This window comes from Porcisia hertigi, chromosome 26, assembly GCF_017918235.1.
Source record: "Porcisia hertigi strain C119 chromosome 26, whole genome shotgun sequence".
NCBI classification, from domain to species: Eukaryota; Euglenozoa; class Kinetoplastea; order Trypanosomatida; family Trypanosomatidae; genus Porcisia; species Porcisia hertigi.
The window spans coordinates 317,113-341,897 of record NC_090585.1 but is presented as its reverse complement, the minus strand read 5'-3'; the positions used below and the strand labels follow the sequence as shown (position 1 = coordinate 341,897).

General features: G+C 57.2%; 8 protein-coding genes across 8 annotated transcripts; all 8 read right to left on the bottom strand.

Annotated features, from left to right (window-relative positions):
• Positions 1–776: 776 nt before the first annotated feature.
• On the bottom strand, positions 777–1,157 carry JKF63_04136 (uncharacterized protein; the record flags this gene model as incomplete). The annotated part of the gene is made up of 1 exon (XM_067900129.1): positions 777–1,157. One exon carries the CDS (start codon positions 1,155–1,157, stop codon positions 777–779), a length of 381 nt encoding a protein of 126 aa, XP_067756313.1.
• An 848-nt stretch (positions 1,158–2,005) lies between these two features.
• On the bottom strand, positions 2,006–3,517 carry JKF63_04135 (uncharacterized protein; the record flags this gene model as incomplete). The annotated part of the gene is made up of 1 exon (XM_067900128.1): positions 2,006–3,517. The coding sequence occupies one exon, from the start codon at positions 3,515–3,517 to the stop codon at positions 2,006–2,008; it is 1,512 nt and encodes a 503-aa protein (XP_067756312.1).
• A 777-nt stretch (positions 3,518–4,294) lies between these two features.
• JKF63_04134 (uncharacterized protein) lies at positions 4,295–10,360 on the bottom strand (the record flags this gene model as incomplete). The annotated part of the gene is made up of 4 exons (XM_067900127.1): positions 4,295–5,991; positions 6,025–9,135; positions 9,166–10,164; positions 10,198–10,360. The coding sequence occupies 4 exons, from the start codon at positions 10,358–10,360 to the stop codon at positions 4,295–4,297; spliced, it is 5,970 nt and encodes a 1,989-aa protein (XP_067756311.1).
• A 919-nt stretch (positions 10,361–11,279) lies between these two features.
• JKF63_04133 (uncharacterized protein) lies at positions 11,280–12,953 on the bottom strand (the record flags this gene model as incomplete). The annotated part of the gene is made up of 1 exon (XM_067900126.1): positions 11,280–12,953. One exon carries the CDS (start codon positions 12,951–12,953, stop codon positions 11,280–11,282), a length of 1,674 nt encoding a protein of 557 aa, XP_067756310.1.
• Positions 12,954–13,716: 763 nt separating this feature from the next.
• On the bottom strand, positions 13,717–14,700 carry JKF63_04132 (uncharacterized protein; the record flags this gene model as incomplete). Its single annotated transcript, XM_067900125.1, has 1 exon — positions 13,717–14,700. The coding sequence occupies one exon, from the start codon at positions 14,698–14,700 to the stop codon at positions 13,717–13,719; it is 984 nt and encodes a 327-aa protein (XP_067756309.1).
• A 1,694-nt stretch (positions 14,701–16,394) lies between these two features.
• Positions 16,395–16,922, bottom strand: JKF63_04131 (uncharacterized protein; the record flags this gene model as incomplete). Its single annotated transcript, XM_067900124.1, has 1 exon — positions 16,395–16,922. The coding sequence occupies one exon, from the start codon at positions 16,920–16,922 to the stop codon at positions 16,395–16,397; it is 528 nt and encodes a 175-aa protein (XP_067756308.1).
• Positions 16,923–18,307: 1,385 nt separating this feature from the next.
• On the bottom strand, positions 18,308–19,957 carry JKF63_04130 (uncharacterized protein; the record flags this gene model as incomplete). Its single annotated transcript, XM_067900123.1, has 1 exon — positions 18,308–19,957. One exon carries the CDS (start codon positions 19,955–19,957, stop codon positions 18,308–18,310), a length of 1,650 nt encoding a protein of 549 aa, XP_067756307.1.
• A 1,427-nt stretch (positions 19,958–21,384) lies between these two features.
• JKF63_04129 (uncharacterized protein) lies at positions 21,385–23,706 on the bottom strand (the record flags this gene model as incomplete). The annotated part of the gene is made up of 1 exon (XM_067900122.1): positions 21,385–23,706. The coding sequence occupies one exon, from the start codon at positions 23,704–23,706 to the stop codon at positions 21,385–21,387; it is 2,322 nt and encodes a 773-aa protein (XP_067756306.1).
• Positions 23,707–24,785: the final 1,079 nt, after the last annotated feature.

Genomic DNA, 24,785 nt, shown 5'->3' with positions numbered 1-24,785 from the left:
CCAGAGGATAGGCGACTTTGCATTCACACACCGCACACACAGCCCGTTTTCAGTGCCTGAGTCACGGGCGCTGTTTTCGCGCTGTGAAACGATTGGAGAAGCATAGCAGCGCACCCACTTCAGCACCACGGACATGCCTCTTTCTTGCATACGCAAGGCTCGACGGCCCGGATGGGTCGTGCTAGTAATCCGACACCACCCCTTGTTAGAGCGCCGTTCATTCGCACTCATCGGTCCTCACATTCCCCCTTTTCTTTTTGTGTGTATGTGTGTACAATCACTGCTTCCTAATTACTACGGGAGGGGAACTAAAAAAGAAAGTGAGAGTGGGAAATCGATCCAACTCAGAAGGACATCCTCCCCCTCCCCCTCGCACACCCTCACCCCCCCCCTTTCTTCCCGCCTGGGAGATGACGAGTTCAAGACGAATACGCGAGTCCGGGGAAGGGGGGGGGGAAGGGGGGAATGGGGTAATGGGGAAGGCGCCAAAAAACAAATGCGAAGTCCACAATCTCTGATGCCGCTGAGACACACGCACACACAAATCGAGCAAGAGCTACTGTACCGACAGAGACAGTCGGTAGTGCTGTATCGGACTGTGAACAACAATCGCCATCGAAAAAAACAACAGGGGCAAAAAAAAAAAAACGCTTCGGCTCCACTTTACCCGATGTTGTGCCACACGCAACGGTGTGTAGACAATGCGTCGTAGCAGGAGCAGGAGCCTTCTGGGCAACACCGTCATTGAAAATACTGGCTCCTTCCTTGGACCTCATCTAGATAGCCTTTGTGACCTTTGTCTGCTCAAAACCCTGGGGCAGATGGCCGGCCTCCTCTGTGTTCCAGTCTACACGGCGCGGCGGCTTGCCGTCGCCGTAGCGCATCATTACGAAGCCCTTCCAGCAGAACATCCATAGAAACAGGTACAGCGTCGGGGCGGAGATGTAATACTCGCGGCCAAGCTCGACCGCGCGGTTCATCATCCACTTAATGTCGATGAAGCGGATCACCGTGAGGCCTCCATTGTAGGCACCGAAAAAGCCCTTGGTCGCCGAAGAAAGGGGAATGTCCTCGAGTTTGGGCGGGTGGTAAAGCTCGCCTCCGCTCAGACGCACCGGCGTGCGCCGGAATAGAGAGGCTTGAGTGCGGCGCAGCATGGCGACAAATCAGGCTTATGATATCGAGTAGCAAGAATATGTGAGGGGAGAAGTGCAGTTTTCACTAAAGTGTTGTGGAACTGAGGCGCACGTGTGTGTGTGTGTGTGTGTGTGTGCGTGTGTGTGTGTGTGGTAGGGAATTGAGGAAGAGTGTGCGTAACGCCAAGATAATAAAGCAGAAGTGGAAGGAGAGAAACACATGGTGAAGAGAGAACGTAATATACATATAGAAGTGCAGACAGGTGGTGCAGTAGAGCATACAAAAAGAGAGGGTGTGACTGAGGAGGAGGAGGAGATGCATGTCCATGGCACGCCATCTCTGTGTGTGTGTGTGTGTATTGACGCTATGCTTTCTTTCGTGCACTGCTGAAAACCGCTTTATCCGCCATATGTCTTGCTAAAGCGCCCCAGCCAAAGTCTCTCAACACACACAGACACACTCACAGAGTCAGAGGAAAAACAACAGGAAATATATATATATAAATGAATATATGGGAGGGAAAATTCTGCCTTGGTGCAAGAAGGAAGCGAAGTCCCCAGTCGAGTGAATGTGGGGTGGGTGAGGGGAGGAGAGGAGAGGGTTTCTCGAACGCTACTCGACCCCAGAAAAGGAGGAGATGCACCCACGCAGAGGAGCACAAGCAGGAGAGAGGAAAGCTGGGAGGGGGGGGGGAGGGGGGGGAGGAGGAGAGGGTGTGTAATGGTCTAATCAATTAGATGCCGCGTGCGCTTTGGCAGCCGGTGGGGGGTTCCTCACTGTATTCCCAGTTCAGCGAACTGGGGGAAGCGCACCCCGCACTTCTCGCCAGCTCTCCCCCATAAATCCGCTTACCAGGATCCATACTGCTTCAGAGTATGCACTGCGAGCTCTCGAGGGCGGCATGCAGGCCAAAAACCAACTGCGCTGCAGTGAGAGGCTTCACACAATGTACGTGCCCAGCATTGCCCATGGCATGCACCGACACTCCGTGCAGCTCCGTCAAGGCCCGCTGCTGCTGCTGATCGCCCGTAAGCAACACCACCGGGGGAACGGTGCGACGTGGACTTGCGAGGAGCAAGTCGTTAAGGTAAGCGGAGGTCAACATATCGCCTGATTCGAGGGACGTGTTGGCAAAGAAGACATGCAGGGTCGAGGCTGGGTGACGACTAGCCAACTGGTACAAGGTGTGGAGGGCTTTCGAGGTGACCGGCACGAAGAGCTCATGCGTGGCGCAGACTGCCACGGGAAAATCTGAAAAGATGCGCAGCAGCTTTGGCGAGACGAGCATCTCCAAGAGCTCATCAGGGAAACCTAGCTCCACGTTGGCCACGTCGGCCACGAGGATGATGCGAGCTGGTTGCGTCTTCCATCCACCCGATGCGACGTCAACGCCGACGCCGGCCTTAGCGCCAGCTGCTGTTTCACTAACTGGCACGAGACCACAGCTGTAGCGAAGCTCATGAAGCGCTTGTGCGTTGTACGACTTGAGCTGTTGCGGCGTAAAGAGCTTGTCGGCGTGGATGTAACTCAGATGTCGTTGCAGCTCCGCCGGATCCATCCAGAGTGGCGATGAGCACGACAGCGAAGTGGCCTCTTTTGTGGTACGAGAGTCACACAAGCCAACAGACTGTACTCGTGGCGGTGACGCCACGCCGTCCGGCAGCCGCTGTGCTGCACAGACTGGACAACGCAACAGGGGCGCTGTTGGTTCGTTACGTGTGTAATACAAGTCACGGAAGAGTTCATTCCAGCGGCGACTCTGCGGGGAAGTGAAGTACGTGATGTCCATCCACGTTCCGGGTGGCGCCCCGTACCAACATTGGGAGTCACAGTAGTCGCTCTCTGGCTGTTTCTCACCGCCCTCGCCAAGGCCGCGTTGCGCACCTGCGAATGCGTTTCGACGGACGCCCTGGTGGAAAGCCTGCAACACTGAGCTGCTGCGGAACTGAGGTGAACTCGCCGCAGTCGACTTCCTCATTCGTGCACTGACGCTGGGGGACGGTACCGACGACTTGACCTGTGTGCCGAGCGGCCACACGTCGCTGCGGTAGCGAGGCTGGGGCTTCGGGAACACACGGCTACGCTCATGCTCCGTGCATGCCTGTAAGAGTTCCCGCACGCGAGTCACGTTTTCCACCCGTGCGATGGTCCTCTCGGCCATTAAGCGCTTTTTGTCTGCGAGAAGACGACACTCGACGGACGACGACGCGGGAGATGGCGATGATGTGGTTGATGCCCAGCGCCTTGCCGTCGTCATCGTGGCGCGCACAAGAGTCTCTGCCGCCCCGAAACGAGGTGACATTGGCACTTGTATCACTGTCAACCTTACTGACGTACGAGAATCGGAAGCGAATCCAAGTATACTGCAATGACTAGACATAGGCCTCATCTTTACGCAGTGGTGACGAGGGGGGGCGTCTGAGAGACTGTGAGCAAACCGATTTCTCCCTCCCTCCCTCCCTCGGACACTGCAGATGTGCTGTTTTTTTTCTTTTTCGTGTGTGTGTGCCTCCAGTGTGCGCAAAAGAGCTGAAAAAAGGGAAGGGGGAGGGGGGGTGTACGCGTGAGAGATGGGAGAACACTGCAGGTCAGGGGATGTGAAGATCTTTACTGGTGTTCTCCTATATGAAGGATGGGGAGGGGGTAATGTATACGAAGGTAACGAGGAGGAGAGGAGGGGTGGGAGGAAAGAGGGCATCTTCCTCCCTTCCCCCCCCTCCTCCCCCCTCTGGGAAGCAGCATGGAACACAGCAGACCGCACCCACGGAGAAAGAGAGGCATAGCGGGGGGGCGAGTAAAAGTCATGCATAGACTTTGTAGGCGGCGCTGACAAAGAAAAAAAAAAGAAAGAGCGCAGTTTTGTTTTTCCTTCCCTCTCGTAACGCCATAATGCACATGAAAAAGCAGAGGTGGTTCTCCAATGAGACCCCAACAACACGAAAACACCTCAGGCCCCAGGGCCGTCGAATCCGCTGTGAACCCGCGCCACCGCACTCATCATTTCGAATGAGAGAGAGGAGATGAAGAACGCCTTACTCGTCCTCCATGACGATACCCCTCGCTCTCCCCCTTCCCCCCCCCCCTTACTGGGCCACAGACGCACTCCACAGATGTTGGGTGTGTCGCCCAGTCCATCACGGCATCGTGAGCGTACACCTCATGGGCTGTCAGGGGGTGAAGTAAGCGGCGGAACCTGAATGAGGCGTAGCGCAGGCATTTTCAGCTCCATCAGTGGAGGGCTCACCACGTCCGCCTCCGTTGCGAGGCAAGAGACAACCGCCGCCGCACGGCGAGAGGAAAGCTTCGAGGCCTCGACCGCCTCTGCAAGCACCTGCGGGCGCTTCTTCTGCCATGACAAAGACTCTAGCGGCACCTGCACCCTCTTCGCCCGCTCACAAAGCTCGAGCATGGTTGCATTCAGCTTTGACAGGAGCTCACGATGACCGCCACGGCATCCGGTGAAGGCCGCGACAATTGACACGAACGGCAGAAGCTCCATCGACACATTCTCCATCCCCTTCTCAGCCAGCTCCTCACACACAAAGTAAGCCACCTTCAGCGAGCTGCAGTACAGTGACCCCCACCGAACCCTCTCCGCTGCCGTGAAGGCGTTGAACGGTGCTACGTGCCGATTGAAGGAGTAGATTGTTTGCTCCAAATTCCACAGCGCCGACACCAGGCCGAAAAAGCGCTGCTCGATCCCACTCAGTCCATCAAGGAGAACGCGCTGCTGGAGGGCCAGTGGTAGAGAGGTCGCCGGCTTCGGGAAGACCAGTGGAGAAGAAATCGATACGAGCAGGCGGCCGGACGCGTTGACCGACGTCGCTGCGATTGTTGCCGCTCGCAGAGCATCTGCATACTGCGACCTTGCCTCATGCAACTGCACTACAACACGCGCGTCAATGTCCTCGACACCCAGTGCAGACATCAAGTAGAGATTACGCATGTCCAAAGGATAGCGACTGCGTGCAACGTTGCCTGGGAGGTACGGCGTTTCGCCCACACAGGGAAAAGCCGCGGCCTCGGTACCGCAACCACTGCCAGCAGCGAGGGGGGCGTCAACGTCCACCCCGGCGGCAGAACCACTGCTTGCCATGTATTGGTCCTGCTCAGCGAGTGCACTTGCGCGGTGCAGCACGTCATGAAGCAGGCGCAACCGCCATTCCCCGTTGGCGAGGGCAGATGCGGTGTCGCAGATGAAAGAATCGAGCTGACGAGGGTGATAAGGAGGGGCTGTCGCGGCAGCTGATTCGGTGTCGGAATGTGAGCGCCAATGCCGCGCCTCGACAAGTGATGATGAGGCGAGCGCTGAAGATGCAGCCCCAATGCACCGTGCAAGCGCGTTCTGCCAATCCGATGCGCACGTTTCGGGCACACGCTCAACTAGCTCTGCCCAGCCGCTAGTGGGGCTTTGGCGGCTGGCGCTGCACAACCAGCGAAGCAGCGGCGTGCCTGCGATCGCGTTGAGAAGGTCCGCGGCGTCCACCAAGACTGTAGACAATATGCAGGGACCTCGGGCAGATCTCCCGAAGGTTGTGCTAGTCGCCCTCTCAGACTCCTGCCGGGTGGAAAGATGGAGAGCAAGAGGACATACAGCTCGTTGTGCCCCCTGTGCTGGGGATGGCTTCCGAATGGGAAGCGGCGGCGCTTGCCCACATCGCGCTCCGACACTTTCCTGGACCTTTGGTATCGTGACCGGAACACCCTCATGCTTCAACGACTCGTACTGCAACAAGATGAGGTGCAGTTGTCGGAGAAAGTTCAAGTCCAGGGCATTGTAGTCGCTCAGTAGCGAAGTGACCAAGGCGCCCCACGGTGGCCCTACCTTCTCCGTGGCTGTAGCAGCAGCTGAGGCGGGGTCAACAGTGAGCGTTGTTTGGAACCCCTTTTTCGCTGTCTCTAACTGGTGATCGACACTCGTGAAGCCGGCATCCGTGTCCGCGTCTCCGCTCACAGCTGAGGTCCTTGGCACGAGCGACACCTCTCCAGGGACACGTGGGCTCAACAGAGAAGACGCCCTCTCAACACCACACTCCTCCCTCGTCTCCGCGGCACCACTGCTGCCGGCTTCATGAGCCAGAGCAGCACCGGCAGCCGCGCTATCGCAATTGGGGGAATTGGACAACCGGTCCAACATGGTGCGCAATGCCGCCAACGCCGGCGGCAGCTGCGTGGCAGCGAGCCCACCTGCATCAGTAGCGCCATCGCGGCGACGCCCATTCTCAATGCCTTCACTCTCACAACCACGACATAGCGAAAGAAGAACTGTGAGGTGCTCACGACCACCACCTCCGCTGGCGCAGATCAGCACAAAGCTCAGGAGCTCACGTTCTATCTTCGTGAGAGCAGTCGGGACGCTTTGGCTCGCCGAGGTTCGCTGCGGGCGAAGAAAGGGAGTGGCGAGAGCGCGCTCTGAGGTCACTACAACCGAGTTCTCCAGCTCACCCTCGAGCTCGTCGGTCGATCGATTCTGGAGAGGGTCGTCCGGATGGCTGTTAAACGGCGTTGCGCGTTTACAGCGCAGCACACTGCCTCTCTGTGAGTCCTTCCAGGTAAGTCGCGCTGGGCAGCTATCACGATCAGTGCCACCAGCGCCAGTTGGAGAGTGTGCAGCACTGTCAGCGATGGATTTGCCTTCGCCAATCAGAGCCTCCTTGTCATCAGTGAGACCCGTTCCCCACGTCTCCAGACGTGCACACAGGTTTGCAATCGGTGACGACCCCTCCTGGATAACCGATGGCGGTGACACATTACTTAGCGCGTGAGCTTTGAGTCCCTTTGCAGGCACCTCCTCGGTGACCGACATAGGTAATGGGACACGGTGTTGGTTTAGCTGTTGCAATGCAGCGTCTGCGCCGAGCCCGGGCAGCGATGAGGTGACACTCGAGTGTCTGCAGCCAGCATCCCACGTACCCCATGGCAACATCGGTGGCGCTTCGCGGTCCTCTGCGCGATGGTTGAACATGTGCGTTTTTTTTTCCAGTGCCGCCGCTTTACCGCGACCAGTGCGCCGCTCAGATGACACCGCCGGAGCAACAGGTATGTCATCCACCAGCCACTCGTCAGCCAAAGACGTGTGTCGCCGCTCCCGGCACCGCGACAGCGCGTTCCGCCACTGGACATCGTGCTCCTTCTCAGCCAGCTGCTGCATCACAGCGTCGTGGGCTGTCGCAGGATCGTCTTCATAGACAAAGTCCTGCCATGCGGCGCCATCGCCCAGCTTTGCATCGGACGTGCTGGCGTCAACTTGGGCGTCTCCCGAGCCTATCCGAGATATCGCCGCCATTGCACGCTGCTGGTGTTGTCGCTGCAACTGTTGCGCGACCGTTGGGTGCAACGGCCCTGAGCCCATCTGTTCAAGGCAGACACCGTTGCTGAAGCGCACCATCACCCGTGTGCGGTCACACCACTGGCGCACCCTCTGCAGGAGTCGATGCCACGCTGGTCGATCCTTTACGTGTCGGGTCAAGAGTGTTGCTCTGGATTGAAGGGCACGATCAAGAGCATTGAGGCTAGGGGAACCCACCGCGGCGGGTTTTGATGCCCTCACTTCACCAGTTGTGGCTACGGCATCACCCGCAGGTGCACTTGCGGGAGCAGCGCCGTCCTTTGTTCTGTTCGAGATAGCAACAGAGCATGGTTTATCGCTAAAGTGCACGCTCTTTGCAGTGATGTCGACTGAGTCGTGCTTTGCGTCCTTGAAGAGGCTGTCCACATCCAGTAGGCTCTGCTCCGCTGCCACGGACTCGTCCGTCGGCAGCTTGGATGGCGTGACAAGATGACGGGCGTACAGTCGCACCTGCTCTTGCCAGTACGCCTCCGCCGCCGCCTCTTTGCTAGACATGCCTTGGGGTAATGTCAACTGCGATTCTGGTGCGACATCGCTAGGTGCACTAATGACTGATTGGCGCAGCGTGGCGGGTTTATACCGCATCTTCGCAAACCTCTTGCGCGCTGCCACACTCTCCCCAAGCTCTCGATTAAATATGGAACTCGTCAGCGAAACAGCAGACAACACTGAAGTTGGTACGGATGAAGCTACTGATGACGACGACGACGCCAGTGTCTCGCTGTGGCCGCCGCGTGCGGGGCGGCCCGCGGAAGACGGTCGCTGGAAGCGATCGTTGCCGTGGGAGCGGCGGCGTTGAAGCGTGTGTAAGGCAGTCAGCGATCCGTGTCGATTCTGTATCGCCCTCAGGGTGAGAGCCTCGGTATTCCACTGAAACGTCAGTGGTGCTTCGCTATCGGCAGCGGCGGCGGTGTGCAGATGGAGTAAAGAAAGCAGCCCATGCGATGCAACGCTGGCGCGGCTGTCCTTCTCGCCTGCTCCTTCTCGAGCTCCGGTGCTTGTATCAGTGGTGAAGCCCACAAGGGGCTTTGATGTGTTCAGAGCACTGCGGCTGGTGGCTGGCGGCACTGGCCCCAGGCCCCGCATCGTCTTCAACGTGCGGCGCCCATCGGCGCTATCTGCGAGCGGCCCCACCGACGAAACCCCACCCTCTGACGACGGAGAGGGCGCCCCCAATGCCGACGCACGAGCTCTACCCCGAACGTATGGCCGTGCGGATGCGCTATCGATGCGTGGTGCAACTCTACCTTTCTTGATAACCCCGACACCATCGTCTTGAGTGCCGTGTGAATTCGTAACATCCTCGGCAACCCGCCGATGCCTTTGTGAGACGCTGGCGGTCCCCGTTGATGACGGCTTTCCTCCCCGGTCAGAAAAAAAAAGCTGCCCAGATCCCTCCTCGGGCATGTCCAGCCAGCTCGGTGCGGACGTACCATTCAAACTGTTTCGCGTCTTTGAGAGCGGTTGAGTAAGCCGCATCGTGTCACGCAACGCCTGGAGGGTGTTTTGCCCGGCACCGCGAGCGGACGTGTCGGAAAGCATAGTACTCGCTGCCCCACTTAGCGAACCGCCCGCGGTGGCGCGTGACAGCCGCATCGCAAGAGCAGTGACGGCAGCCGCTGTGGCCTCCTCACTTTTCGTGGTTCGGCCGGTGCTGCACACATCCGCATTAGGGTCACCGTCGTTGGCTCGCACGAGCCGTGATGTAACGGTTTCCCCTGAAACCGAGCCAGTGTGAGCAGAGAGACGCATGGACAACGCAATCGCGGCACGGTCCGCTCGACCGAGGGTTTCGTTCAAGCTGGGGGTCGTCTGGGAGGGAAGTAGATGGTCTGACGCCTCTGTCTCTGTACCACGGTAGAGTCGCTTCGATTCATCAGCGAGGAGCGTGTTGGTGGCGGATAGTGTCCCATCCAGCGCCGACCACCACGCTTCCGGCTGAGGGATGACCCCATCATCTCCAATTGCAGTAGCCGTTCTGCTGCAGGATAGAAGAGTCGGCGATGGCGACCTCGGGGCATCGGCTGCCCGAGCAGAGATGGGAGCTGTGGCACGCGAAAACTTTGCTTCCCCCCGCTGACAAGTAGGGAGCTCTGGAAGACGCTCTAGTGCAGCAGCGGCTTTCGAGGCGGTGATGAAACCAGGCAAGGTTGAGTTTTTTTGGTTGCGCAGTGAGGTCGACTTTGAGCAACGATTCTCATGATCAGGAGATGCAAGCGAACCTCGAGCAACCGTGTTCCCAGCGCTGCTGTCGCCCTCGTCCTCGACTGCAGCGCTGGGAGCAGCAGTGAAATCGGCGCAGCTTGGGTGGATAGGTGAAAAGAGAAGCCGATCGTACACCTCGTTGTAGTGCTTGTCGTTGTCGTCAGCGTTGTTGCACTCTGGTTGGCTCAACACAAGCCTGGTAGGCTCCAAGGAGGTTGCAGCGGCAGCACTACCACTACTGGGTGAGACAGTGCGACGCTGGCCAACCTGCCGCTGTAAGCGCGAGCATCTTGACGGGGCCAAAGATGAACTGGAGGTGGATATGCAAGGGAGAAGGGAAACGGCGGCCGCTGGCATCGGGCGTGGCGCTGGTGGTCGCCACAGGGCGTGTGGTGAAATTTGCCGCCGCCGTGATGATGTGCGTGGTGACGACTGGGTAGTGGATGTTCTACTGATGCGCTGGGGGTGGCGATCCGCAAGAGAGATGCTCAAGGAAGAAAACGCATCATCGCGGCCGTGCTTGTCTGCGTCCACAGGAAAGTGGTACGAAGATCGTGTATTGAGCTGGTGGCGATCTGAGCACGACGGCTCCCCTGAGATTCTAGATGCAGCGCAAGCAGGGGCGCTGGTTAGGAGGGGTGCCGCATGACTACGACGCGGTGCATGCATTCGAAAAAAAAAGTTGCTTGCTCTTTGAGCCTCAGTGCAGGAGAGGGGTAAAAAGTAAGGCGAGGCACGCTCTGGCCCAGGCGCGGACAAACAGGACGTAAGAAGGAGCGTTGAGAGGAGATCGTCTTCGCTTGTTCGTTTCTTTTTGGAGGGGAAGCAGAAGGCGCGGCTTCGTCGGTTAAGAGGCCGGTGGAGACTCGGCGCGTGTATGTGTGCGTAGATATCACCAGGCGTTGACCGGGGAAGAAGAAGAGGAGAAAGAAATGCGGCGATCGGTTATCGAAATCGACCTCGAGTGCGTGCCCGCGCGCTCACACACATTTCCACCGGTCCTGGCAGACAGGGCCCCAGAGAGCACGGAAGAGAAAGACGGGGGGAAAGAGAAAATGTATAGAGAGAAGCACCCGCGTGTGCACACACAACAGACATGCGAAGATGCTCGCCTGCGCAGAGACAGAGAAGCAGAGATGCACCAGAGAGCAGCCTCCCACCCAGAAGAACAAAATCATATGACTGCCCTCCCTATCTCGGTCACCACTTTTTCTCGGCGCAAGGAATAATGGGGAACCATCAAGTCTAAACGAGATGGTAGATTTATTTGGGGGCGGGAGGGGCGGGGGGGGGGGGGGGGAGAAGCCAGGTGCAGAATGACGAGAGTGCGGAAGCGCTTTGACAGTCGTTGAATTTTACCAGTGTTATTTTCCTTGTCATTTTTTTTGTGGGTGTGGTGGTGGTGGTGGGGTACGTCGCACGCATATATATATATATATATATATATCGTTTCGAGAATGCCTTTCCTTTCCATTGCATGTCTTCATCGCAGTCATGTGCTCCCACCTAAGAGTGCGACGCGTCGAGGCAACAAATCTCTGCTGCCGGTGCCATCTGAACAGCCCTGCCGAAACACACGAATTCCACCTCAGGAATCCCCCACAGGGGGTCCAATGCGGGAAGGTGATTGACCTGCTTTGACCGTGCGGCGGCCACGGACTTGACGCTGCACGTTGCACCAGATATAGCGGGCTATGGCGCGCTCCTCTTTCTGGCTCAGGCGATCCCCCACCACAGCAGGAACAACGTGCACGTTGCGCCGCGTCAGCTCCGGGACAAAGGAGGTCACATCATGGCCGCGGTGACTCCACCTCAGCCCAGAGGTCGCCGATGACGCTGCAGATCCTGTCCAATCGTCAAACGGAGCGTAGTCCTTAGCAATATTGTCGCCATGGAGATCGGCGATGCTGCGCACGTGCAGCCAGCTCTCCGACAACAAGAACACCTGCGGCTCTAGTGTGCACACCAGCTCTGGGGATGCACCTGGGAGCGCTGCATGCGAAAAGCCGTCTCTTGACTCCCGCGGATTAAAAACGTGAGGACCAAAGCGCGTGATGCACTGCACCGTCTCCGCAACAGTGTATAATCCCCCCGTTGGATAGGTGACCGTGTCAGTTTGAGAGTCAACCGCAGCCTCTCCTTCGGCGACCAGTGAATTACACACAGCCGCGTCCATGCTCAACACAGCTTGTCTCCGCATCCCAATGAAAATGGGGATCATCCGGAACAGCTGCGGTGTGGCGCTGGCCCGTGCCAGCGCACACACCTCATCCGCGATGCGCTGCATGGACATGCCAATGGCGACCTTTTGCTGTGTGTGCACGTAACAGACTAAAAAGCACACAGAGTTGTGCTGGGAGAAGCGAGCTGAAGCGCTTAATATGACGCCGCTCCAGATCCGCAAAGCCTGTTCCCATGCAGTGCACGCGGTACCCCACAGCTCTGCCAAATCAGCGCATACGCTTCGCAGCGGCACCTCTGCCGCGCCGAAGAACTTGTTGGAGTCGAGCGAGTTGGAGAGGCGCGCGCTGAGGAGGCGGAACTGCAACCAGTCCGAGTGTTCTCTCTCCTGGGGCTCATAACTTGAGAAAAGATCCGATGCTGAAAAGTGCGCTAGCGGAGACGATGTGGTCGCAGGTGCTACGCGCGTCGGCCTCTCCGCCTCTCTGACAGTACTGCCCATCGGGCGCGATAGGGAAGGCCGGATGCCCATAACGCCGCGAGACGCGGTGGTGGGGCGTGGGGCTGTCGAGATCGAATGCGATGCCGAAGCCTCGGGTAGAGGCGAAGCAGGAAAAAGTGTTACAAGCGGGACACGCTGCGCCTGCGCGCAAGATGCGCGCTGAAGAGCAAAGGACGTACTCTGCAGAGGCACTGTGTCGTACATGGAACGACCACGGCCAAAATAGCGGAGGAGGTCTCGCTCCTTCTCCTCCGTAGTGCACGGGGGACCAGGTGCGGCATCCACGTCACACGCTTTAACCACCTCCCTTCCAGATGAGCCAGGCAAAGGGAAGGAGGATGAGCACGGCTGTGAAGCGGCGTGAGGATGGGAATGGACGACGCCCGGACTTTGAAATTGGTGCGGTGGTGAGACGGGTTTCTTTCTGGAGGGATGCCCCGCATGGCTCTTTCTCTTCAGACGGCAGAGCCTCGGTGGCCGCGGCCGCTCCTTTGAAAACGGCCGAGTAAGAGCAGTGAGGGCACCGTACGCGGAGAGGCTTCCCCGCAAGCACTGGCATCGCCAAGGCAGTATCGGCATCCCCCTCCCTTTTCGGACCCTTGAGAGGTGCGCTGTCCGGACTATATGAGTTTGCACACGTGCAGCGGTTGGCCAGCGAAGTTGAGCGGAGCCATAAAAAGTTTCATGAGGGGGAGGGAGAGAAAACTAAATAGTCATCGAACGATGGATACCTGTGGTGGTGGTGGGAGGGGGGGGGGGGGGGAAGAACCCCAAGAGGATGAACCGCCGGCGGGACGGGCGTTGCCGAAGCCCTTTGCCAATCAATCGAAACGGCCTCCGCGGGAAAGGGGAAGGAGGGGGCGCAAACTTTATAGTGGACCTCTAGTGGGAGAGGACAGAGGCGAAACCAGTCTTCTGTACGCCTTCACCAAGGCCCACTGGTCGACACACACACACACACACACACGCAGGCCGCGCACATGGCACTCGAAAAAACTATCGCTAGTCAACTATGCGCACCTGACATTGGATGGTCTACACACGCGTACCCTTTCTCTCGCACAGAAATGAGGCAAAAGAGGGAGCAGGTGGGAACATGAGCCAAGAAATCCTTTTCCACTGCCAACCCCGCAACACCCCCCCTCCCCCCTCCCCCCTCCCCAATCGTCATCGGCACCCTGTGCTAACACCCGTGTTGGCATTTCAAGTCCACCGCCAACCCGTAGCTTTAATTCTCGCGACAAACAACTAATTAAACAGAGTGGCTCACACATACACATATACACGCACATACACATACACAGAGGTGAACGCGCGCATCGGGAAGCGGCTTCCATAACTTCTATGCCCCCTCTGGAAGCGCCCCAAGCGCCGCACCCGTCACAGGTGCACTGCTGTCGTCGGCGCCAAAGGCCATTTCCGTCATGGCCGTCATCACGCTCTCTTCTACCACTGGCTCTGTCGCTGAGATCTGCTGCAAGTCTGCATGCATGCTCAGAGGCGAGGTATCAGCCTTGCCCAATGAAGGCAGTGGAGTTGACGTATCCTCTCGGATGGCGTCACGTTCCTTCAAGTACCTCTCGAACGAGGAATCGACCTCCTCGCCGTAGCGCTGCCATCCGCGTCCACCACGGCCACGCGCGCCACCGCGCTGTTGGTGTGGGCGACGGATCCCGAGGACCTCATCCATGTCCTTGCCTTCGGCCAGCATTTGGTATTTGTCGTGGCACCACTTTCCATCGTCCGGAGAAGCAGAGACGCCGTCCATGTCAGCGAGGCCCGACTTCTCCGCAAGGATGTCCGAAGGCGACGCACTGCTCATGGCCTGACCACCGGTTGCCCAGCGACCACTGTTCTGCCCAGCGCCAAGCAGGCCGGAGCTCCCGAGGCGGCCGCGCCCCCACAGCCGCTGCGTATCATGCAGAAAGCCACGACTGTGATCCCGGTGCGATCCGTTACCGCTGCTGCTGTTGCCTGAGGAGAGCAGAACAACGCCGTGCTCCCTCGCAGGCTTCACTTGCAGCGTAGACCCTTCCACCTCTACCCCGTCCATGCAGTAAACAGCCATGGACGCATCTGCTGGATTTCGGTAAGTGCATAGGGCGCTGCCGACGAAGCGGCCTGAGCGATCCGTGAACATCTTGTACGACTCCAAGGGACCGTACACCTCAAACTCGGCCTTCATCGCGCTTGCGCCGTCTCGCTCGATGCGCCTCAGTGGAATTTGCGTTACGTAAACTCGGCAAGACTTGTCAATCACGATACCAGTCGGCATCACGCCTCGGCCGCGGCCCTTGAAGTTGTCGAGGGGAGTGAAGGACGCCATCTTTTCTACTTTTACACAAGATTCTGTGCGTGCGCTTTATGTACGTTGGCGTTGGTGTCGGTGATCAATAAGAAAGAGGGGAAACGAACACAAGATGGCTTCGCTCATGCTGTGAGACGTGCACGTTGTACCAAGACATACATGTATACAGGCACAAGTGCACCAATGCGAAGAAGAGCGCGGGGAAGAGGAAAGGGAGAGGTGAGTCGGCTGAAAACGTCGAGGGCGTGACGTCCGTCTGGGCGTCCCCCTGGCAGCTAAGGTGAGCAAGGCGCTATATGCTTGTGCGCACGAGCCATCAAAATGTGCGCACATATGGTACTAGTAGTAGTCAAACATCATCACGTATGCGGGTGATTTTTTTTTGCAGATGTAGAATGGTAGAGATGGAGCTTAACAGCCCCCCGCCGCCCCCCTCTTCCCCCCGCCCACACCTCCGGCGGTTTCACTGACGATGGAAATAGTCCGCCTACGGATCAAGCAGAAATGTCATCTGCTTGCGCACACAGTGGACTCTCCCCCCCCCCGACAGACAGACACACACACACACACACAAAGCGAACCAGAGCAACAAACGGGAGGAAGGAGGAGGAGGAGGAGGGGATGCAGAACGGCCTTGGGCTTCATTTTTCCATTGGTGTATCGGGATAACCCTCAGGACCGGCAAGGCATTAGCGTAGGGCGCGCACAGGCATCGCTGTTGAGACCATCGATACCGGTCGCGGTTTCTCTCTCAGGCATTTTTGGTATCCCGATACCGTTCCGGAAAACGCAAGCGTGCTCGCTCATCACAGCCACACAATATGTAGACATGTGAAACAAACAACAGTACCGCGAACACCTCTGCACACCGACGCCGGGGCGCGTCCTCCCACATCCCCTGTCCATTGCTCATTATCTCTCCACACATGCAAAATACACTCCATTACTGTCTACCTGCTTTCGCCGCTATGGCATACCCCACCCGCACATATATATACAAATATATTTGTATATAATAATAGTAACAACAACATTCGGTTGCCAGTAACACATCAGCCACCACCACCACCCCATCCCTCCCTCCTCTTCCCTCTTCCCCCATCGGCGCAGTCGTCGTCGTCGTCGTCGTCCCTTGCGCCAAGGCAATGGGGAGGGGTGAGAGAGCGAATTGAATGGCGTTGATTGTTTTTTACTGTCCCCTGCCGTCTATGGGTGGGTGGCGGGAAAAAAAAAGAGGGGGACATGCACGAAGACGCGTGTACACGTATATATATATATATATATATACACGATGGGGAGAGGGGGGCAACAAGAGTGGCGAGCCGACGTATTGTGAATATGCACTCAACTGGTGGTTCAAGTCGACGATGCACCGAGTGATGGTGTACAATTACTAGAAGAGGTGCGTATCCATATGCCGATGTGTCCAACAGGGGAGAGAAGCCGCAGGCAGCGCCGGAGGGAGGGAGGGGGGGGGGGGGGGAAGCAGAGAAAAGAAAGGAATAAAGGGATGGGACGAAAAAAAAACGCGCAAAGCCTACACACGCGCGCGACCATCACCAGACGGTTTTAAACCACACACGAAGCCACTTATTAATTCGCGCATGCACTCGTCAAAACACGATTCCCTCCTCCCCCCCCCTCGATTATGAGCATAACACCTGTAGTGATGTGGTGTAGCGGCCCTCCCACGTGTGCTGTACCCTGCCCTATCAGTGAGGCACCACCTTGGCGCCGTCCACGTACATATTACGCGTAGCGCGAGGCATCTTCACCTTCAGCCCATCATGCACGCCGCGCTTCAGTTTCAACTGACAACCAAGTCGTGACGTCGGCTCCGGAAAGAATGCCTGATCAATCATATCGTTCTCTTCGTCTGTTGGCTCCTGGAAGAGGTCCATGTCCTTCTCCTCCAAGTATACGTGGCAAGTGGAACAGGCACACGATCCGCCACACGCCCCCTCCATCGGCAGTTCTTGCTCGGCACACACATCCAACAGCGACTGGCCCTCGTAGCCCGCCACCACCTTCTTCTCGCCATCAGGTAAAGTGAATTCGACCTGGAGCATCTTGTCGCGGTCGCCGCCGTGGCCGTGGAAGCGCCGTGGCTCCAGCAGCGATCCTCTCTCAGCCATCGCGGATGCGAGGCACAACGATAACGGGTGGCAGGCAAGGCGGCGTGCCAGGCAAGCACCATCCCTGGTGCTTGGAGGTGACAGACGCACGAGTGTTCGATACATGCCTCTCTCTCTGCTTTGAGGATACTTTGGATTTCCCCCTCCCTCCCTCCCTCCCTCTCTCTCCTCCTCCCCTCCGCCCCCCCCGCGCGCGCCTTGGGGTGTGTGTACAGACAAAGCGGTGCGGGGAGGAGGAAAATACACCACCACAAAGCAGTGAAAGCAGCCCTACACTGGATTGGAGGCCAGGCGGTTTGAGTCCAATGCAGAGACGCGTACCGTCCACTGTGTGACCTTCGGTTGTAAGTTGGGAGAGTGGAGGTGACAACACTCACACAGAAGCTTACCAAAGAGACCGACTCGCGTGTTTGGCTTTGCTTGTGTGTGTGTGTGTGTGTGTGTGTGTGTGTGTGTGCGTGTTAATATCGTAGTGCAGGCGTTGCACTCCGATGCGTTTCGAAAAGAAAGGGAATGAGAAATGATGCGCGCATGCGCCAGTGAGTGGGTGTGTGAAGGTGATGCAACAGTGAGTGTGATGCAGGCGGACAAATGAGAGAAAAACAGTGATTAACCGCCTCTCGAAATGGACTTCTTTTTTCCCCCTAACCAAGTCCGTTACGTCGTGGCTGCTGGAAGAGAGAGGTGAAAAGGGGGGAAAAGGGGGTACGTGTGTGAGGCAATGTGAATGCATAGGTGTCTGGTTGCCTCCTGGGTGTAGGGGCCTCGGACATAGATAAGTGCAGTTGATACGAAGGAAGTCTGCAGCTCCTCACAGGTGCCGAGCGTAGCCCTTGCTGATCTCCCCCACCCCCACCCCACTCCGCGAAGAGCGCAAGGAAGCGAGAGAAAGATCAGCACAAGGGGCCCACATGTCGGTTGTACAAACGGCTCACTTCGAACGCTGGAATTGTAAACGAGGGAAGCGCATTGTTTTCCCTCTGCTCCACCCTCCCTCCCCACCGCACCTCCTCACCTTTTCGAAGCTGTGTGATTGAACGTTATTCCCGTTTTTTTTTGTATACTGTCTAGAGAGACCTTCGTCCTGCCTGTCAGAAATTTGGAAAAAAAAGTTTCTCGTATCCTTAAAAAAATATTTATTCGTCGATCCATCCATCCATTCATTCATTCATATCCCTCGGTAACCACACACTCATGACGACGTCACAACATCACAATACCCGAGAATGTGCGCCTAATGCATTTAACCGCTGAGGTGTACAGGCATGGAGGGGGGAGGGGGGGGGGGTCAATCAGGAAGAAGCAGGTCAAATGTCCTGCACAAGTCTCTGTGCTCTTCACACATCGCAGTGAGTGGGGTACGCGCAAAAGACACACACACACACACACACGCACACGCACACGCACACGCACACGCACACACACAAAAACTTGCCCATTGAGAAGGGGGGAAGAGATCACGAGAATGCAGGTATCCTATAACAACGATCCTAATCATAGAAGAGCCTTAGAGCGACCTTCAGTCCTACCTCCATGTGCAGAAAGGCAAGAAGAGCCATCAAGACTGCCACAGCCACGGCACACTCGAACAGATATGACTTGGCCAAAAACACCTCCATCGTCTCCTCGTAGGGACCGAGCAGCGTGATGCCAGGCGTACGCAAGCGCTGGTGCGTCACCACAGAAGACGCCGAGGTGAGCGGATCCCGCTGGACCGCTGTCGCCTGCGCGCGCATGTGATGCCCCACACCATCGGCGAACTGCTGAAGATCCGCGCCGTTGTGGACAACCGGCGAGCGGTGCGACTCAGTCGCATACTCCATCATTCCCTGGATGTGCGAGGCCGCACCAGGCCAAACAGACGTTGCGCTCTCCGCGGACGAGGCCGCACCAGAGATGATGCGCACAATGGCCTCGACAAAGTCCACCCGCTTCGCAAGCAACGCTGCATCTGCGGCAGTGACTGGAGGACGGCGGATATCGCGGAAGATTTGGTCGATGTGGTGAGTGCGGTGGGTGGAGAGTGTCATGGCGGCCATTTGACGGCTAGCAAACACCTCATGCTCGAACCGAAGGTCATAATGCTGGTAATTGGTCTTGGCAGACACCACCTTGAGTGAAATGCCGAGCGCCTTTGCCGCTGTCCCCACCTGCTCCACAACCAGCTGGCCATGCGGCCGCTTCATGAGAGCATCCTGAACGTGCAGATAAAGATCCGGCGCATCCTTGCTGGTCTCATGCGGCGGCAGCAACTCATCGAGGCAGAGAACTGACCGGAACGCATCAAGCTCCTCATCGGTGTGCTGCGATATCCACGACGTCGTGCCAGCGTAGTTGAAACGCGAAGTGCTACCAAGGACAACGGTGACCCCGTACGGGGTAGACGACTTCTGTTGCGCATTGGAGGTGGACGTCAGCCGGCGCCACAGCTCCATCGCGGCGACCGCTCCGGAGGCACCGCCACTCGTGCGGCTCGCAGGAGACACACCCAGGGAATCAAAGTGTGCCGTCACCAAGACCTGAGGGAGTGTGGCAGCCGGGGCAGAGTTCTTAGAAGCCTTCTTTAGGCCGTGAACGTATTGGCTCTCAATTATGGAACTGGGCAGCGTCGAGTTCGCCACCAGTTCGCTCAGCTTCACCGACTTTGCAACAGAAAGAACCACCCGCTCTGTTGTGCTGCCCTGCGCCGCGGCGGAGAGGTGCTGCGAGAGCTCCTTCGAGGCCGAACCGTGGGGCAGAAAGTACACGGGGATGTCGACGGCTGTGGTACTGAAAAAAAACGAAAGCGTGTCCTCGTTGGTCGAGTCCGTGTCGCACAGCTCTATGATTAGACCCCTCGCCGACGCTGATGGGCCGGGCCCGGCAAGCTGCTGCAGGGCCGACTTGGTGAGGTGCTCAGCGCAGGGCACAAACACTGTGTAGCCACGATGGTTAGCAGACGCCGCGGCCTTGTACAGCACTACCTCGCCGCGGATCAGCATCGCTCGGCTACCGAAGGGCCTCTCATCACCGCTTCCGAATTGTCGGTTGAATGCAATGGCATGATCTACTCCCACTTTCATGACCGGCCCTGCGTGCGCCGCATATGCCAAGAAGAGAGTGCTGAGAAGCAGCACCACAGCGACGTTACTGCGAAGCATGCTGGGCTATAGTGCGAAAAAAAAAAAGAAAAAACGGTTGGAGAACAGGCTTAGGGATCAGAAGAAAGATATGGTAGAAAGGGCGGCTTGATTTCGACTTACCTCCGTCCTTTTCCTCATATATATTTATCTCGGTAAACACACGCGAGAGAGAAGGGGAATCACATGAGAAAGTGTCTTGTGTTACACAATGGGAAAAGGAGAAAAAAGCGGAGGACACCGACGCACGCACCCGAGCACACACACACAAGCGTACCAGAGCCGATAAGCGAGAAACGCAAAAAAAAAGAGAACGCAGAGGTAGGAAAGAATCAGTGAGGAGAACAAAGGAGGTGAGCCGGGGTCCAGTGCACAGGAACGAGAGAGTGCGCCTGCTTGCTGTTGTGTGAGCGCACTGGCTGGGATGTTGGGAGCGCCGGGAGTGACGTGCTCGAGCTTGAGCTGCTTAGCCGGTGAACTTTTCCTGTTGAGCGGTTCTAATACGTGGTCGCTCCATAAAACGCAAGGAGACGAATAGAGCGTTGAGAAAAGAGAGCGAAGGGTGTTGTGAGGATAAAGGTAGACCAAAGGAAAGGGATGGGTCGCACAGGCCTGCAACCAACACACGTCCCCGTTATTCAAAAACAACAGTCACGCAGATCCAGTCATATGCACACGTGACGGGGAGGGGGGGTATGAGAAGAAGGCATCACAGGCACATCTCAAGGCAAAGAAGGCTGCTCCGCCTTCCTGCGTACTCCCGCTCTGTGTCAAAAAGGTGATTTGCTCACGTCAGACCTCTCGCCTCCCATCCCCGTCCACCTCCTCCCCATTCATTTTAATTGATGTGTGTAGCCTCAGCACACAAACACACAAACACACAGAGACTTCCTCCCTTGAACCGTCCCGAAACACGGTAAGGTGTCCACGGGTAAAAGTAGAAGGGGAAATCAGAGAGGAGTGGTGAAGAGCACACGCAAAGATTCACGTGCGGTGATGATGGTAGAGGAGGAGGAGGGGGTACAGAGAGTCAAGGTGAGTCTGCACTTGCTATCATGCCTCTACACAGCGCTAGTATCGGTGCGTTGGGTGACGATAAATAAAACAGAAGGGCGTGCAAGTGTGACCGCAAGAGGCTAGTCAACTACTACCACCACCTCCTCCCAGCCAGATACGAAAGAAACGCGAGATGTGGCGCCCGATACGCAAGCTCACGTACGGGATATTGGGAATACAAAGGGGTCAGGGTAGAGGGAAGAAGCGGAGGAGGAGGGGGAGGGGGGGAGGGGGGGGGGGCAGAGAGAGGGGGCTAAACGGCAATCTAAAGCAGGCAAACCGACCACGCGCTAACACACCCGCGTCTGTGCCCATGCGCAGCTTCCCCACCCTTCTCTCAGCACACACACACACACACCATCACACTGTAAATGGAACGGCGTAGTAGACCATCACTCCTTCACCCTATTCTCCACTGACTCAACCCCAGGTGTAGCTGCCGGGGCTCCGTCTGTGGATATCGGAGTGACACTGTCACCCGCCTGCAGCTCCTCTGGTATGTCCGGGAACTTGGGGTTCTGGGGATCAATTCGGACGAGATGCTCAGAGCCCTTGCTCGGCTGCTTCGATATTTTTCCCTCTGCCATAAGTGGCTCCAGCATGTACGGATGCGGTGGCGATGCATTCGCGTAGGTCACCGTTTCTGCCTCGCACAGGGCCAGCAGCTCTCCCTCGGGTATAGACAGGTTGCCGTCCTTGGCCGGGTTCAACTCTGTGGCCTCGTGGAAGTACCGCGATACGTGAAAACCGCACAGGAGCACATCGCAACCGTAAGTGGCAAAGTTGATAGCCTTCTGGTTGAGCATAGGGCACTGGGCCAGCGTCGGACTCACGTAGTCAATTGCCATGTTGATGAGTCCCGCCTGCTTGCCGTGCTTGTGCTGAAACATGCGTTGGCGCATCCGCAGCAAATCGCTGATGAGCTGCTCATACTGCTTCGCCCAGTCCTTGAGATCTGCGTTCGACGCCTCTTTGAAGCGCGTCATAGCACGTCGGAAGCGCGGCATCATGTAGTGGTTTACCCAGTCTGTGAAGAAGAAAAGGTTTGTGAACTGCCGCTGCGCCGCCAAGTAGACGCTGGCCACAAAGAGGTGCTCGAGGGGCGGCAGTGTGTCAGGACCCTTATCGATTGTGTCTTTGATCTCCATCTCCTTCAGCACGCTGCGCTCACACACTGTAAAAAAATTCATACGCAGCGCTTTGAGGTCCGCCTCCATAGGGAAGTTGTGGTAGCGCTCCGGCAGCTGCATCAAGTTCGGGGCCTCCAACGGGCTGTACCCAAGGGCAGTCAGCCCTAGCGCCTTGCAGAGCGTACCCAGGGTGTGATTAGCGTCGTATGGTAGGGGACTGCTTATTGCCTGGTGCTGCGTAAAGTTGAAGGGGTACTGTACAAAGCGAAAATGATGGCGCGCGCCGCCTGCACGCTCTGCAAGGGCTAGAAGGCGGTAGAGGCTAATCGTCTCCGGCTCCTTCGGTGGTGTGCGGTACTTGTCTGGCACAAGTGCGTCCGGTGGCATCTCCGGATAGTTTCGAGGAACCGGTGGAGCGAGGTGGGGTGAGCTAACGCCGTAGTACTGGAGAACGCCCTCTTTCACCTGACGCTCCAAATACACAAAGAGCTGCAGAATGTCATCATCGACATGCTCATCCGGTCGAGCATCGAAGAGTGTGTGCACCCCCTCCAGCAGGAGAACGTCGATGCACTCCAGTCGTGTGTTGTAGGCGATATTGGTGAAGAAAGCGTCGAGCCAGTCCGGCGAAAGCCCAGCAGCCGTCGTCCGGTCCACGCGGCGCAGGTTCAGCCGCGCCAATTGTGAGTCATCCAGCTCGCTGATGCGGAAGCCAGATTTGAGGGATGTCGACGGCAGCGAGGAAGCCTTGTAGCGCTCAAAGATAGGGATAATGCGATTGCGCACGGCTGCTGTATTGGATGCTTCGATGCGCGTGATTTCGTCCTGGAAGCGGGGCTGCTTGATTAGGCCGCAGCGTGCTACCATTACGAAGCCACTGCGATCCAGTTCGAAGGCTTGCAAGGCCTCGTAAATGCCACGGGCGATGCTCTGATGCACCTCCGAGGCGGCCCCATCGATCTCGAACACGTTGCAACCCTTGATGATCTGCAGCTGCAGTGACTCCACTGCTTCATTGACGTCGTTGACCATCTTGCACGTCGCGGAGCCCAGCTTTGACAAGTGCCAGCCCACCGGCTCCGGGCACTGGAAGCGCCAGTGTTCGAACACCGTTGAACGATCTAACGTGTATTCTGTGCCCTGCACCGATGCCCTGCCGAGGATAGGTACAGCGCGGGACTCCCGTGCGTCTGCCTGCCCCTGGGGGCCCAGCATGCCGCGCATTGCCGATTCAGCACGATTACCGTAAATGCCGTTGATGCCGCTAGAGAAGGCGTCTCGCCCGAGTCCCTCGCCGTCTTGAGAGGCACCACCAGATGCATCAAGACCGACTGTTTTTTTTGATGGGGGCTGCTTTTCCATAGACTTGCCGCTCACCCGCCGCATTGGATGATGCGCGGCACAGCAGGGGGACAGTGATGAAAAGGTGTCTATCGTGCACTGCGGGCTGAGATATGCACGGGCACGCAAGTGACGAGACGGCAACAGGGAACACTGCCGCGACATCGACCAGAGCGATGAGTCGTAGGCAGCACTCACGGACTCGCGGCGCCGGCCATAAGCCGTCAGAAAACGACGCAGCATCACGCACCGAGAAGCGTGTTCTCACTCGATCCCCGAATGGGAACCCACGTGTATGAGTGTATCGCTTGGCTCTCTCAGTTGGCTTCTCTCAACGCCAATGTGTAAGAGTATCGGTGGATGGATATATGCGTGCTCTTTTTTTTTGGGGGGGGAGGAGGGGGGAAAGGGGGAAGGGGGAAGGGGGAAGGGGGGAAGGCGAGTGTTTGAACGATAAAGACGGCTAGTAAGACACGACTGCAGGCCCGCGGCCTGTATGGAAACCAGGAGAGAGAATTGCGGCGCAACAAGGGAGGAGGAGCGTGGGAATCAGAGGAGCTGTGTTCTCAAGAACGAAACACAGACACACACACACACACACGGAAAGAGAGGGGGAGGCAAAAAGGCCTGAAATCGCTACACCAAACGCACGAGGGAGGTCTCACCAAACTAGAACAGGATGAGGGAGGGTGGGTGACGGAAGAGAGAAACAGAGTAGAGCAGCCCGTGGCTCCGCTACAGGGTAAATGTTGGTGTCTAAGAAAGAGAACGCCAGGAGTAGAGTGATGGTGAGGCGAGCGCTGAAGTCTCGGGGCAGAGGGAGAAAAGGAGGGAGGGGAAGAGGAGGGATCTCATGGAATGGAGAAGAGTCGCTCTTTCTCTTTTTCGAAAAGAAAAAGCTGCGAGCAACAGAGCGTTCGGCCTCGTAGGTTGGTAGGGAAAAGGGGGATAAGGGCGACGGCGGTGGGCGTCCTCAGCGAACACGAAGAAACCAGAAAACAAAAAAAAAACAAGAGGAACAGATCTCCTGGGTTTTCCTTTGGAGGTCTCGCCCTCGTCCCATTCACTACATATATGTTCCACCACGGATTTGAGTCTACTCCAGATGCTACCGCCGAAGTAGAAACGAGCTTGACGCGTGGAGATGAAACCCCACACACATACATACATACATACACAAGCATAGAGGTGCGTGCGTGTGTGTGTGTGTGTGTGTGTTCTGGAGTGTTTATTTGTTTGGTTGGATACGTGCGTGGCGCACATCTGTGCACGTGGTCAAAGCAACCAAAAACATCTCGGGGTGAAAGTTGTGCTACGTGCGC